This window comes from Mus musculus, chromosome 17 (genome assembly GCF_000001635.26).
Source record: "Mus musculus strain C57BL/6J chromosome 17, GRCm38.p6 C57BL/6J".
Classification (NCBI taxonomy): Eukaryota; Metazoa; Chordata; class Mammalia; order Rodentia; family Muridae; genus Mus; species Mus musculus.
In genome coordinates, this window is record NC_000083.6 from 88,525,428 (window position 1) to 88,540,773 (window position 15,346).

Here is a 15,346-nt window from a genome sequence, read left to right on the forward strand (position 1 = left end):
GGTGGAACTGTGGATCAAGGCCGTATTGGCCTGACTTTGGAGAGCTGCATAGAGACAGAGATCTGTGTCCTGTTGCATAAGCAGAAAGCAAGAAGTGAAGTTCATAGGCAGGTAAGGAAATGAAAAAACCAAAGAGAGCAGTAAGTACAGGAAATGGTGCTAAACAAGAACCATTAGAGAAATGCAAATGAAGGCCAGAATGAGACAGTGCTTTTTAATAATTAGGACAAATTGGACAAGAAATATAGATAATGGCAAATGCTCATGAGGATGTAGAGAATTAAGACATTGTGCAATCCTCAGGAAAACACTGTGGAAAATAGGAGGTTTGGCTCTAAAAGCTAGAACATAAAGTCACCAAATGGAATTCTGGGTTTCTCTACAGCAGGGTGGAAACAGGGATTCAAACAGATATCCATGCATCTGTGATCATAGACACATCCTGTGCAGCAACCCCTAAGTGAAAACAAGCCAGACAGTCAGTAATGGATTATCTTATTTTGCAGTTCTAGGGTTTGAACATAAGGCATCGAGAAACTGAGGCAGGAATATTCTGGGTTTAAGGATAGCCTGGGATAAAGGTGAGACACTGTCTCAGAAATAAACAAATTGGGTAAGGAGAGTGTGCTACGTAATAAAAGGCCCACCAGCTAGCTGTCTTTCTTAATCTTTCCCTGCTGTTTTCTGATTGCCTACTTTGGCGGGCTCGAGAAGTGCTGTGAAGTCTGAATGAAGACTTTGCTTTTCAAACACAGGCAAACACAGGAGCCTTCCCACAACTAAGACAACACAGGTGGATTCTTCTCCGCCATGAAATAACATTCGGCTAGAGGCTCACAGTGTTTCTCATATTTTCTGTAAACCGATGGCATAATTGCTTGTCTACTTAATCAATAGATGTTCTCCAGTGTTCTCAATCTACACTCAGTTGAATCAGTACATTCACATCGTTAATATGTCATACGTTGCTGCAAGCATTAACGTACAAATAGCATTATTCCTGGGGAAAATTCAGAGGTTCTTGATAGCATCTGGTTACATTTTCCTGAACCTTTCCATACATAACCATATTTTAAGTGTACTTTGGTTAAAGGCATGTTATTTGATAGATATTTTTTGCTTCATTAATTTTAAACCAGTGGTCAACAGCTCTCTGCTTCCCCCCCTCCCCTCCCCTCCCTCCCTCCCTCCCTCCCTCCCTCCCTCCCTCCCTCCCTCCCTCCTTTCTTTCTTTCTTTCTTTCTTTCTTTGAGGCAAGGTCTCTCTATGTAGTTGAGGCTGTCCTAGAACTCAGTAAGTAAACCAGGTTGGCCTCAAACTCACAGAGATTCTCCTGTTTTAGCCTCCAAAGTGCTCACCATATTCACTTAACATCCTGGACTAAAGCCTCACAACTTTTGTCATACACGTTGATCTTCATAAAGCTAAAACTAGCCCTTTTTGCCTTAAGGAACATTGTCTAGGGCTAGAACAGGCTTCATCATTGTGCTTGGGGCCATTTGAAATAGCAAACTTTTCAACAAAATAATGCAAAGCATTCACTTAGTATCATCTTGCGGGATGTCAGTTGGGAATATAGGCTTTGGGTCAGTCAGATCTTTGCTACTCTGCCTGCTTGCAGATGCTCTAGTGAGTGTTGTATTTGAGTTACACACACATTTTATGCAAATTTGCAGATTCATTTTGCAGATAATGAATACTGACCTTGAACACAGCATGTCAGAGTCAGCAACAACCAGCTTTTGTTCCATTTCTATGAATTTCTAGAGATCTGTGCCCTCATTAGGTTTGATAACCAACAATTGACAGGATGGTATTGAATTTTGCCTATTTAAGATTTTAGTGTGTGTGTGTGTGTGTGTGTGTGTATGTGTGCATGTGTGTGCCATAGCTTATGTGCAGAAGTCCAAGGTCACCTTGCAGGAGTCAGCTATCTCCTACCATGTGTATCCTGGGACTGAAATCAGTCGTCAGTCTCTATGGCAGGCGCTGTCTGAGCCATCTTGCCAGTCAGAATATTTAAATTCAATCCTCACAATATTTCAATCTCAATAATCTAGAGTTCCCCCCCCCACCAAAACTATGGGTTATTAAAGCCCACCTGCCAATTAACTTTTTCCCATGCCTCAGTCACCCTTTGAAATAGTAAAACATGTAGATATGGCCTTTTTAAAAAAATTGATATTTGGGAGTTCTTTACAGATTTGGACAAGAGCCTGCTGTAGGGTTTGTATGCTGCTATTACCTTCTTCCCCTTTGTGGCTGGCCTTTTTAATACTAGTTGAGAATGAGAATCTTAATTTTAATTTACTCTTATTTACCAACTAGGGTTTTAAAACAATGTGTCTGATCAAACAGCCAGCCAGTCAAAATAAATTTCTAAATTCAGTAATATGAATTCATACAGACTCTCTTGCTAAAGTTGTATGTTTTTCTTTGGAATGTTATTTTCTGGAATGACATTTTTAAAACAATAAAAAAAATTTCCATTCCTATTCAAACCATGGAAATGGATTACACCATTTAATTCTGCCACTTGGTGGTGCTACAGGGAACTAACACTCCTCTCAGGAACGGTTATTCTGGAAGTTTGGATGGCAGTACTTATTTATTAGCAAGTGTAAAGTGTACAGTTTTAGTTTGTACAGGAAACGATACAGGCTGAGCTCTTTGCTGAACAACTCCTGGATTGCTCCCAGATAAAAGAGAAGCTAGCTAGCACAGCTTTCACTTTAATTATACCTCTAAATAATCCACAGGGCTGACTTAGCCTTCCTAGATGCGTTTCCTCCATAATAAAGGTAATAATATTTACTTTAAAAAACCTAGAGAAATCAAGTTGATGCTCCTCTGTCCTGTTTCATTTCCTTCTTTTTCTGCTAGAGGCACCGAACAACCAGTGTTCTAGTTGTCTCTGTGTTTTTACTACATATTCATGTGTTTAAGAATAATGTTGGGCCGGGCAGTGGTGGCACACGCCTTTGATCCCAGCACTTGGGAGGCAGAAGCAGGCAGATTTCTGAGTTCGAGGCCAGCCTGGTCTACAAAGTGAGTTCCAGGACAGCCAGGGCTACACAGAGAAACCCTGTCTCAGAAAAAAAAGAAAAAGAAAAAGAAAAAAACCAGATGGCTCAGTAGGTAAGAGCACTGATCCTAAGGTCCTGAGTTCAAATCCCAGCAACCACATGGTGGCTCACAACCATCTGTAATGAGATCTGGTGCCCTCTTCTGGTGCTTCTGAAGTCAGCTACAGTGTACTTACATATAATAATAAATAAATCTTTGGGCCTGAGCAAGCAGGGACTGAGTGAGCCAGGCCAGCTGGAGTGAGCAGAGGTCCTAAAAATTCAATTTGCAACAACCACAAGAAGGCTCACAACCATCTGTACAGCTACAGTGTACTCATATACATTAAATAAAATAAAAATCGGAATAATGTTACTTCACATATTATGGAGATTATACACACACACACACACACACACACACAGTACATACTGTGTGTGTGTAGTCCAGACTGCTCTCAAACTTGACTTCCTCATGCCTCAGCCTCCCAAATGCTAGGACTGCTGGTATGACTAAACATGTCTGGCTACTTCCACTTCATAATTTTTAAGATTATTTATAGTATATTACAATTCACTATTTTTTTTTTAAAGACAGAGTTTCACTGGCTGGCCTGAAACTTAATATGTAAACCAGTAGAGATCCATTTGCCTGTCTGCCTTCTAAGTACTGAGATTAAAGGTTTATACAGCTGCACCCAGTGCAATTGACTTATTTAGCATAATGTTCATATGTATGTGTTTGTGTACAAATGTAGTTCATTAGTTTCAACTGTCATATTATGTCTCAAGAAACACATATCTTTCTTCATTCATATTATTCTAACAAGAAATACTTCAATGCTATACCTACATTAATCCTCAACAGAACTGTCAAAAATATTTTAAATGAAAAGGAGCAGTTTTTCATCATAAGGTATCTCAAGATATCTAGTCTAGCCGTTTTTTTTTTAAAAACAAAACAAAACATTAATGGTCTTTACATCTCAATGCGTGGTAGAAATTTTCAGAAACTGTATGTTCTTTTACGGCTTAAAATGTTCTGATAGATGAATAAGGGTCAGGGGCGGGCATGTGGCATTTGAGTAGAGAAAGGTCAATGACAAAACACAGAAGACAATGAAGGTTTTCTGATCTGAGAAGGGGAGAAGGGCAAACGGTATAAATATGTGCTAGGTTGGACGGTTTACAGTGTAGCACAAGTCTGGGTATCCAGATAATGAATGAGAAGGCGGAAAACAAGCTTCCAAGAAGCAAGCGACTGACGCTAGGCGGTTGCTATGGCGACTAGGGGACTGGGTAGCCAGAATTCTTGATGTTCTTAGAATGCTTCTCCTTGCATCCTCTGTCTCTCCCTTCGGTGTTCCATCCATTCCGTAGGCACTCATTCTCCTCCCGCTTGATTCTGGCTCGCCCGGAAACGGGTCGCCATCTTCCCGCCTCTTCCAACATGGCGTCTAGGGTCTCAGGAGGGGCAAAAGCACCGCACAGGCGGGTCCGTCGGGCCGCACATGCGCGAACCGGAGCACCAGAGGGCGGGGCGGTGATGTCAAGACGTCGCCCCGCCCCCGGTGGTCGCCCCGCCTCTGGTCCCGCTCCTCCTCCCTCCCGCCTGGAAACCCGGAAGTGGAGGAGGAGGAGGCGCGGCGGCGGCGGCGGTGCTGCAGAAGCTGGCTGAGCCCTGCCCGGGAGGAGCAAGTGTGGGGTTGGGGGCGGGGGGCGGGGCTCGGCAGCCCGGGCGGCCAGGCCTGGACGGGGCGGGGGAGGCCATGGCCTCCGCAGAGTTGCAGGGGAAGTACCAGAAGCTGGCTCAGGAGTACTCGAAGGTACCCATCGTGGGTGGGGGAGACAGGGGTTTCTGGCCCGGAGGCCTCAGCTGGCCGTGGCAGCGATTTGGGATGGTGGGGGGGATGCAGAGGGCTCCTCCTCTCCTCTCCACCTCCTGCTTCCACCATTACGATGCCTCCACCTGCAGCTCCATGGAGATAGGGCCGGGCGGTGTCTGGGTCCGTGTGCGTCTCTGCAGAAAGGAGCTGGAGTTTGAGTCTTCCTTCTCGCTGGACCAGCAGGCTTAGAAATGGAATGACAGAAATCCAAGGCACAGCTCTTGGTGCTAGCCTGAGGGGAAGGGAGGAATGAGGGACCACCCTATGCTCTCTGCTTTCTCAGTTCGCCCGATGATGGGGAAATCACCATCTCCTTTTCGCGAGGAGATGCTTTTAAAGTTAAAACGACTTATTTGCCACCACATCAGTTTGGGAGCGTAAACGGCCTCATTGGGATGGGTGCTTTGGAATACAGATGTTGTCGCCACTGATTTTGACAGCTTGGGTGGTGGGGCTGATGTCTTTTTCTCTTGCACCTTCCTTCCGTGGAATGGGGCAGTGCACACCGCAGGTTCTCCTTAAATACAGAATTATGCAAAACAGGGACCCGGCCTTCTGAAGTGTCAGTCTTTCAAATGGTGAAACCTTTTTCTTGGACAAGGGTGGTGCAGTTTCTGGGTAGGGTTTTCTGCCTGAAGAATATTCTAATGAAGTTATTAAAGCAGAATCTCACGCCTTTGAAAAGGATTCGGTAGTCGTGTTTAATTTCCAATTATCTTGGCATTCACAGAAGCAATGAAAAGATTTCGCCCTTTTTCTAATTTGAAAAAAAAAAAAACCCAAGTGTACGACATCCCCCTTTATGATTTTATTAAGCTTGTATTTGGGAAGGTAAAGTGAAATATAAAGAAATGATACTGGCACCTAAGCGTGCACCCTTAAGTCCTCAGCATCAGATGGGAGCCTTGATGGCATTCAGCTTATCACTCACCTTGTCCACTCCCTTTGTAGTTCCGTCTGAAATCCTCGTAGACTTCTGTGGCTCAGCGCCTGAGATAGTGCATTGTCTTTTGGGGGAGGATTCCCTTGTTTGGAACAGTTCCATATAACGAAGGAGGGTGGGTGGAGGATGGCAGTGCCCAAATTTGCCACTACTATTTTTGGTTGAAAATGTTTCATGCATATAAAGTAAGGGGCCCGATTTCCATCTCTGGAGGGTAAATAACTTTGAAAGTTTGGTTCCAAATGGCCAGTGAGTAGAGTTCCAGAAGGGCTCAGAGCAGTGGCCGTGTTGCGGGAATAATTATATCACCTCCTAAAGTAATGAAAGGCATGGAAAGGTTTTATTCTTTTGGGTATGTTAATGTGTTCAACAAACTCATGTTATATGTGCACCCCGCAAGCAGTGTGCCAGGCTCAGTTGAGAAAGCCGGAGTTCAAGCTGCACAATCACCTTTAATAGACCCTTAAATTAGCGTGGCCTGCAATTATGATACAGTGTAGCAAGTGATGGTCAGCGCAGCTCAGAGGAGAGGTCACTGGGGAAGGGGGAGTTCCTTACACTAGGGAGTAGGGAAGGGGATGAAGAGAGTGGTAGCTTTCCATGTAACTCGGTTAGCCTATGCTGGCTGTCCTGAAAACATCTTAAGATACATGGCAGGCAGAGTGTGGTGAAGGGAGAGTGGGCTAGATCATGAGGGCTGTGGATTTCAGATAAGATGTGTGCAATGGGAAGGTCAAAGAAACCCAACCATCCATCTGTCCATCCACCCGTCTGTCCGTCCATCCGTCTATCTATCCATCTATTTATTAGTGTGTGTGTGTGTGTGTGTGTGTGTGTGTCTCTGTCTGTGTCTGTGTGTGTGTGTGTGTGTGTGTGTGTGTGTGTGTGGGTGGGGTGGGGTGGGGTGATGGTGATGGCGAGGAGGAGGAGACAGCTTTTGGGGGTTGATCTTCTTCTTCTTCTTCTTCTTCTTCTTCTTCTTCTTCTTCTTCTTCTTCTTCTTCTTCTTCGGGGTTGATCATCATCATCATCTTCTTCTTCTTCTTCTTCTTCTTCTTCTTCTTCTTCTTCTTCTTCTTCTTCTCCTCCTCCTCCTCCTCCTCCTCCTCCTCCTCCTCCTCCTTCTCCTTCCTTCCTTCCTTCCTTCCTTCCTTCCCTCCTTCTTCTCCTTCTTCTCCTTCTCCTTCTTCTTCCTCCTCCTCCTCTTCCTCCTCCTCCTCTTTCTCCTCTTCTTCTTTTCTTCTTCTCCTCCACCATGTAGATTCCAGGAACTGTACTGAAATCATCAGGATTGGTGACAAGTGCCATTAATGGTTGAACCATCTTGTCAGCTTCCAAAGGTCTCTTTTACTGAGGGAGTAACATTACTCTTTGGAAGGAAATTGGTAACCATATGGTAGATAGGCTGGAATAGAGATGTTCGGTTGTTGGACTACACTGGGAAGAAAATGTAGGCTTAAGTAAGTAAAGTTGGTATCTGGAGTGGAGAGGAGAGTTCAGGAGTTTTGGTTTAACAATACGTTTTTTTTAGCTTACCGGTTTTGAGAGCCTGCTTCCTTCATACCACTGGGCTCAGGAAAGATATGAACAGGGTATAAACTGTTTGTCCTCAGGTCTCTTCAGGACTTGGTAACTAAGGGAAGACACAGAGTTTGACAAAGCTCTGAGGTGAAGGATTGTGCTTGCCATAACCAAGCAAGGTCAAGTGGGAGCAAAGCGGTGTTTTAAAGATGTAGACTTGGAATTTAGGGATGCAGAACACGTGAAAGTTGCATGTTTCCTATGTTAGCTTGAGTTGATGTTGAGAATACTTGATGAAAAAATTTTAATGGAGCTAAACTTGCTAAAAATGGGGTTAAAGATTAGTTCCTTAAAATATTCTGTACAGGTGAACTTGGAGAGTTAATGAGGGTACAGCTGTAGAGAACACCTGTAGGAATGATGTGCTAAGGCGCTTTGCTCTGCTGGACTTGGGGTCATCTCCCCTGTTGGGCCAGATCATTTCTCATTCTTTCGTGTCCACTGTCACAGACATTTCTGAACATAGAAACCATAGAAACAAAAAGGCTGGGTGAGGTGGCTCAAACCTGAGGCAGGGGGGTTGCTGTGAGTTCTCTATGTAGACCAGCTTTGGCTACATAGAGAATTCCAGGCCAGCCTGTGCTATAATGTAAGACCAAGTCTCAAGCACACACACACTTGCACACACGCGTGCTCTCTCTCTCACACACACATACACACACACACACACACACGTGCTCTCTCTCTCTCACACACACACACACACACACTCACACTCACACACACACACACACACATGCTCACACACGCACACGCATGCATGTTCGCTCAGTTGCATGTTCACACATACACAGACAGACACACTGGTCAAGGACTTGATGTTGTTTTATTTCCTGTCCGCTGTACTGTAAAGCAGTTTCTAGATTAGGTCCTTCTCCTTGATAGCCTTGTGCCTGGAAGAGGTGTTTTACCTGTTAATTCCCTTCCCTGGTGCACAGATACTGGGCTGATACTGAAGGGCACTTGTATTGCTCTTCTACCTTATTTAGGATGCTAAGGGGGGAGATTTCCTGTTAATATATGAAAGGAGAGAAGCAGGCAGAGTCCTGAACTAGGAACGTTTGCATTCCTCCTAATCTCCTTCAGAGAGACCTCATCCTGTGTTTTGGGAAGGGCCTTTCCTTACTCGATAACGCGGTCAGCTATTTTTTTTCCCTGAGAAGTTTTGCTTTCTTCCCCCAATAATGACATTAATTTTGGACTAGCATCGAAATGAACACAGACAGTAAACTATGAGAGTATTCAGAGAGATTGGGGTATAGTAAAGTTCTCAATAACAAAAATGCAGAAAATTGCAGCAGACATTTTAAAACTTTAATTAAGTAATTAATTATTATTATTATTTTTGTTTTTTCGAGACAGTATTTTTTTTTCTTTCTGTGTAGCCCTGGTTGTCCTGGAACTCACTCTGTAGACCAGGCTGGCCTAGAACTCAGAGATGCACCTGCCTTGCCTCCTAATAAACTCGGCTTTAAAATATTTTGTATTCACTGATGATTTCATACATGTATGCAGTGTGTCTAGATCATATCCACCCCACTTCCTTGTTCTTCTTCCCCTGACCCCACAACATAGCCCCCCTTGCAGCTTCACGTCTTCTTTTGAGTCCTCACTGAGTCCAGTTAGAGCTGCCTGCATGCATGTGGTGCTAGATCATTCATTGGAGCCCCAGCAGCCTACCAGGACCCACTGACCAGAAAAAAAATCACCTCTCCCCACCCCACTGTCCCCGACCTCCCCGCCATGACAGTTATCAATGGCCAGTAGCTCCTCTGCGGTGCTTGGGGTTTTGAGTTCCTCCCCGTAAACTTTTTTTTTTTGTTTTTTGAGACAGGGTTTCTCTGTGTAGCCCTGGCTGTCCTGGAACTCACTCTGTAGACCAGGCTGGCCTCGAACTCAGAAATCCGCCTGCCTCTGCCTCCCGAGTGCTGGGATTAAAGGTGTGCGCCACCATGCCTGGCTCGTAAGCTTTTAAAAACAACAAAATAACTGTAAAAAGAGACTGAGAAAGTGGTTAGGTGAGAGCTAACTGTGTTTCAGAAAGCTGGAAGGTAAGCAGGTGTTAAAACAAAGGGTTAGACGGGTCAGTGCAAGTGGTTTGGGAAATGGAGGTCACTGGAGACTTTACGATTTCGGCTTTCGTAGTTTTAGGGCTGGAAAAGATCTGTCTAGGTTGGTTTCCAGAGGGATTTTTGAAGTGAGCAGGTAAAGTTGCAAGCTGCCTCTTTGAGGTGTGAGGGGAAGCTAAGGAAGGCCCCAGTTGCCACAGTGCAAATGAAAACTAGGAGACCATATGGCACTCAGCACTTCTGGTTGCCCTCCCAACCCCCTGGAATGTCTCCTGAAGGAACAAAGCGAGGTGTGCTGTTCTGGCTCATTTTACTTCAGCTTGTTTTCCTTGAAAGAACACTTCTGCCGTGTGTGAGCAGGTTTCAAGACCTTCCTGGTGTGAATGCTCTCCTGGGTCAGTGGCCTGTAGAGTCTGAGTCCTGGTGCCCATCAGCAACACCATCTAGGGATGGGTTAGAAATTCGGACTCCACCTTGAGCCTGGAATCTGAAATGACCCAGCAGTGGGACGCAACCATCTGTGCTGTGGTCAGCCTCTGTGATTTGAATGCACACTCTAGTCGTAAACTTGTATTGCCACAGCAGAGTTCCTGAGGGGACAAGTGACTTGTACAGAGGTGTGTTTAGCTTACAGTTTTGGAGAGTCAGCATCTAGAGAGTGAAGTCGCGCAGGCTCGGTGTGGGCATCTCCTGGCTCCTCATCGCAGACGATGACTGCAGATGCAGGAATGTGGTGGGAGCAAAGCCTCAGTCCCATCTCACTCCAGGACCATGGCCAGAGGAAGAACCCCACGTCCCTAGGGTCCTGGGGACCTCTCACACCCCCCAAAAGAACAAAACAAACAAACAGGCAAACAGAAAATCAAAATAGAAACACAACAACAACTGTAACCAAAGCCAAACCAGGGCTACTTTAGACATCAGCTTTTATATATGGACCCTTAGGGGACAGTTAATATCTAAACCCGAGCTTGTGATAAACTCTGAGGATCATCTTTCAAAGAATGTTATCAGTAAAGTAGCCTTTGTTCAGAGAAAGAGTCTTTCTAGGGCTCTCTTTGTGGTCTTAAGAACCAGTAGGGAAGCCAGACATTCTTATTTTCCTAGCAGTTTACTTTGCAATGAAAACATCTACTTATGAAGATGGATGGCCTTTGAGAAGTTTTCAGAGCCACTTGGGGAAGGGCCAGTTTGGGTCAGGTTGCTCTACAGGGGATGGGGCCTTGTGGGGTCTGATAACTTACCAGCTAAGAGAAGTAGGCCTGGTCTAGATTGCATGGGAATGAGAGCCAGTTGTCTTTATTCCTGATGTGTGGATTTCAGTAGCCAAAGTGGACTGGTCTGTGTTCAGTGCTGCTGGTAAGACTGCCTTAGAAGGGCGGTCTTCTTTTTCTTTGCTATTCAGTAGGGCAGCCATGTGTGGAAGTTAACTATTACATGTATGTGTCAGTGTGTAGTACATGCACGTGTGCACGGATACACATGCATGCGCCACCTCAGATGTGTGGAAGTTTCAATTTTCTCCCTTGACCACGCGGGGTTCTCAGATGGAGTTTGGGTTTTCAGTTTTGGTGACAAGTGACCTTACTATCTGAGCCATCTCACTGGTCCCATGAACGGAAGAATAGCACTAAAGAATGAAGCCAGCCAGGCTGAGGAAGTGAACTTTACATTTTATTTAATCTTGAAGAATTAAAAATGTTGCACATGGTTCATGGCTACCCTGTTGGACAGTACTCATTGAGACCCTGGCTTAGTGTCTCCTGCATGTCTGAGTAAGTCAGCAGACCTCTCTAACCTGCAGGTTCTGGTCTCGTAGGTCTAGGGTGAGGCCTGGAATTTTCTTCCAAGCTGCCTTCCTAGCTGTCTGAAGACCAAATGTTGTGGAATAGTAGATCTCATTCCTCATGTCATGGTGACCCCAACCATAAAATTATCCCATCACTACTTCATAACTAATGTTGCTACTGTTATGAATCATAATATAAATATCTGATATGCAGGATTATGTGACACCCCCCCCCAAAGGGGTCTAGACCCACAAGTTTCGAACTGTTGTTCTTTGAAGGCAAGGTCTGGCTGACTGTTCTCCTTTGGCTGAGCTGACTTTCCTTGTAGTCGCTGAGGGGCAGCTAACCTGCAAGCCTTGTGGGTAGGACTTTTGCCTTAGCCAATTTTCTTTCATGAAGACAGGGCCAGAAGAAAGGGTTCTATCTGAAGGCATGCCTGAGAGAAGGCTTTTCCTTTATCAGAGGCAAAATAACCCCTGCTACTCAGTGGTCCGCAGTCTGTAGCCTGCCCCCTGTCCCCACTTCCTGTGGTAGAACTGTCTGAGAGAAAGACCAGCAGATACCGGTAGCAGGTGAGAATGTTTCAGAACGGGCCGGACACTGCAGTTAGAACGTGAAGACAGCGTGTATTCAGAAACTGAATCGAGGTTACGGTGAGGTTTAGGGTTGTCTCTTACACACAGTGTTTGGTGATGAGGAAAAGCTGTATATTTCACGTTCGTTTTATAGGGTTGTAAACATTTGTAAATGTCAGCACGTTTACTTCGTGAAAGTAGACGTGAAAGAATGGTTCTAACGCAGATGGCAGTTGGGGTTGGATGGGAAGAGGGTGTGCGTGACTTGTTTCTCCTTCCCTCAGAGTCTTGCAGCTGGTTCGGTTGGGAAGTCACTCACCCTGGTCTTGGGCCTGTGATCCTAACGGGGACTGCTGGAGAGACATGAGGGGAATGTATCTGGTTTACTGCCCCAGAGAAGCATCTATGTCTTAGGCCTGATTGAGAGCTGAGGCTGGTTGGTAGAGTTAGGCCCCAGGCTCTTGAGGGCTCGTAATACACAGCAGGACATGGAGACGCATCTCGGACAAGGCCTGTGTAAGTGATGTCAGGCTCTTACATTTAGACACCCTAGGTTATTTTTATTTGAATAATTAGCTAAACATTTATCTCTATCCATGGCCTTGATCTTTTGTCATGGATGGCACAGAGGAGCCGCTGCTGCTCAGAACAGGCTGTGCTGCGGTTAGGGTCATTTTCTGTGTAAGAGAGACCCCAGGGCAGTTGCTTCTCAGTCGCATCAACATGAACCAGTCTCTACCTGTTTCCTGCAAGTGTCACTGTCTGGATGGCAATCACGTAACTATCTAAAACAGGCAGCTGCAGCGTCCTCCTCTCCAGCTGCATTCTGAAGGACCAGGCTGAGCATAGGTGTCAGGGGGCTGGAGCATGGAGCAGCACTGGCAGCCAAGGTGCTGGTGAGCAGGAGAGCGTCCAGTGCCAACAGTGTCGCACCACCTGTCCTCACGGGCTTTCTAGATACAGATTTCTAATGGGAATTTTGTTGACTAGGTTCACAGAAGCTATGCTTTGAGTTGCCAGGAAATCCCAGATTTTTGTTGTTGTTGTTGTTGTTATTGTTGTTATCAGTGGGAATGGAATCCACAGAGTTACTTGAAAGTTCTCCCTTCAGCAAACTGGGTTATTTAGTTTGTTCTAAATACTCTTCACTACACCTTAGAAATGGACGATCAGATTGGACTATATTTTAATCTTTTTCTGCCGTTCTGGTGGAACAGGAAGTCATGAGTAGAGGTGCAGTCGCTAGGAGCTTACAAACCCCACAGGAGAAGATATGCTAGACCCCAGTCAGAACAGGGCCAGAGTCATCCTAAAGACGGAAGTGGCTGATCGCAGGGCAGAGGCAGAGGCCGGAGGATCAGGAGTTCAAGGCCATGTTCAGTTATAAACGAGTTCCAGGCCAGCCTGAACTACATGCTACTCTATCTTCTAGCTGCCTGGTTTGTAAGTTTTCATCCTTCTAGATGGGTAGCATTGTCCTCAAGAGTGTTTATTGCTTAGAAAGTAGAAAGCTTCATGACGAAAGTCAATATGCAAATGGTTAGTGCTCTTCCTTGGACTTTTAGAGCAGAGGTCACCAGACTTTTCTGTAAGGAGCTATATAGTAAATAATTTCGTCCTAAGATGCTATAAGGTGCTGTTGCAATTGCCCATCTCTTTCACTTCATGCGGGACATAAATAAAGCAGTATGGTTGCATTTCTATAGAACCTTGAATCAGGTCGCAGGCATTTGGATTTCATCCCTTTGTTTTCCAAGGCCTTAAAAATTTGGATTTTTTTCAAAATAAAACAACAACAACAACAACAACAATAAAAAAACCAAACAACAACAACAAAAAACCCCCAACCCCCCCAATTGGATTTTTAATAATTTTATTTCTAAACATCTTATGTATTTGTCTATGTGAGTGAATGCTTGAATGCTGTTATATCTGGGTACCCTTGGAAGCCAGCAGGCATCAGATCCTCTGGGAATTGGAGTTATAGGTGGCTATGACTCTCACGTGACAGGGGTCCTGGGAATCGAACTTGGGGCCTCTGGAGGAGCAGGAAGAGCAGCAGCTGCTGAGTCACCTCTCCATCCTCTTAAGAAAGTCATGCCTACACGTAAAAAAAAAGCAATAAAGTACAGTATCCCTAAATCACCTTAAAATACTATGTTTCCTTTTTAAATGATTTATATTTTAGAACATACATATCTGTCTATCTGTATATGTGAGTATCAAAACACATGTGTGAGCAGGTGCTGGCATGGAGGCCACAGGAGACGTCAGTCATAGGCCTCTCCACTTACCCTTGAGACAGTGTTGCCACCTGAACGTAAGGCTTACATTTCCTCAGCTGAGTGGAAACCAGGAAGCCACATCCACCCCCTTTGGCCTTCCCTTAGAATTGGGGTGACAGTGTGTCTGGGTAGCCTGGCTTGTTGTGTGCACACTGGGATCTGAACTCGTTCCTGATCTCATGACATCTGTCCAGTCTTAAAATTCTGTGTTTGAGATAAGGTCTCACCCTGTAGCTCACTGAGGTTGGCCTTGAACTCACTATTATACAACAGACTGGCCTCAAAGTCAAGGCAGTCTTCTTGCCTTAACCTTGTAGTGGTGGGCTTCCCAGTGTGAGCTGCTACCTCTGGCAAACTGTCAATTGTATTGAAATAATAGCCAGATGTTTATTCCCTTCTCTTTCCCATATTCTTCAGATCCATGGTTCTCAGCAGTTTTTTTTGACTCTTCCTCAGGGTCACCTAGACCATCAAACATTTACATTACAGTTCATAACACTAGCAAAATTACAGTTATGAAGTAGCAATGAAAATAATCTTATGGTTGGGGTCATCACAACATGAGGAAGGCTGAGACCCACTGATTTAGGACAATGCCATGCATGTGTAAACTAACAAACACACCTTAAAGAACGGGCTCTTTAAGTCCATTCTGATGCTGAGGTCTCTGCTCCCATCTGTGGGACACTGTGTCTTTCTGTGTTCTGTTGTAGGTTTCTTATCTGATTCTTATCGTGTCCTTGGAAAGAAGGGCATAGGGGAGGTGTTTGCCCATGTTGCAGACCGTGCTACTAAAGCTCAGAAGTCTAAGTGAAGACCCCGTCCATATTGCCTCGCAAATGGTGGGGCATGGATTGAGATATGCTTCCTGTCGTAGCTCTGAGCTGTGACTTCTCACTTCCTAACGGGAGAAGCCAAAGATGCTTGTCTCTTCGTTCTCATTGTAAACTTCCTGTTCTGTTTTAAATATCCCATGAAGATTTAGCATTCAATATTCCTACTTTTTTGGGGGGCACAGAAAGTTGTCACTTCTGTTCTCCTTTCTCAGGAGATAGATCTGAGCTATGCAGAGTTGAGGCAAGGTTTTCTGTAGTCTAATCTGGCCTCAAACTTTCTGTGCAGCCCAAGTTGCCATAGATCTTGTGAGCTTCC

At 45.0% G+C, this 15,346-nt stretch overlaps 1 protein-coding gene across 1 annotated transcript in view; it reads left to right on the forward strand.

Annotated features, from left to right (window-relative positions):
- The first annotated feature begins 4,696 nt into the window (after positions 1 to 4,696).
- Ppp1r21 (protein phosphatase 1, regulatory subunit 21) overlaps positions 4,697 to 15,346 on the forward strand; it is a 58,244-nt gene continuing 47,594 nt past the window's right edge. Inside the window, exon 1 of the mRNA NM_028658.4 lies at positions 4,697 to 4,891. Within this exon, the coding sequence (NP_082934.3) occupies positions 4,835 to 4,891 (57 nt within the window). The 5' untranslated portion in view covers positions 4,697 to 4,834. The remainder of the gene's footprint in view (positions 4,892 to 15,346) is intronic.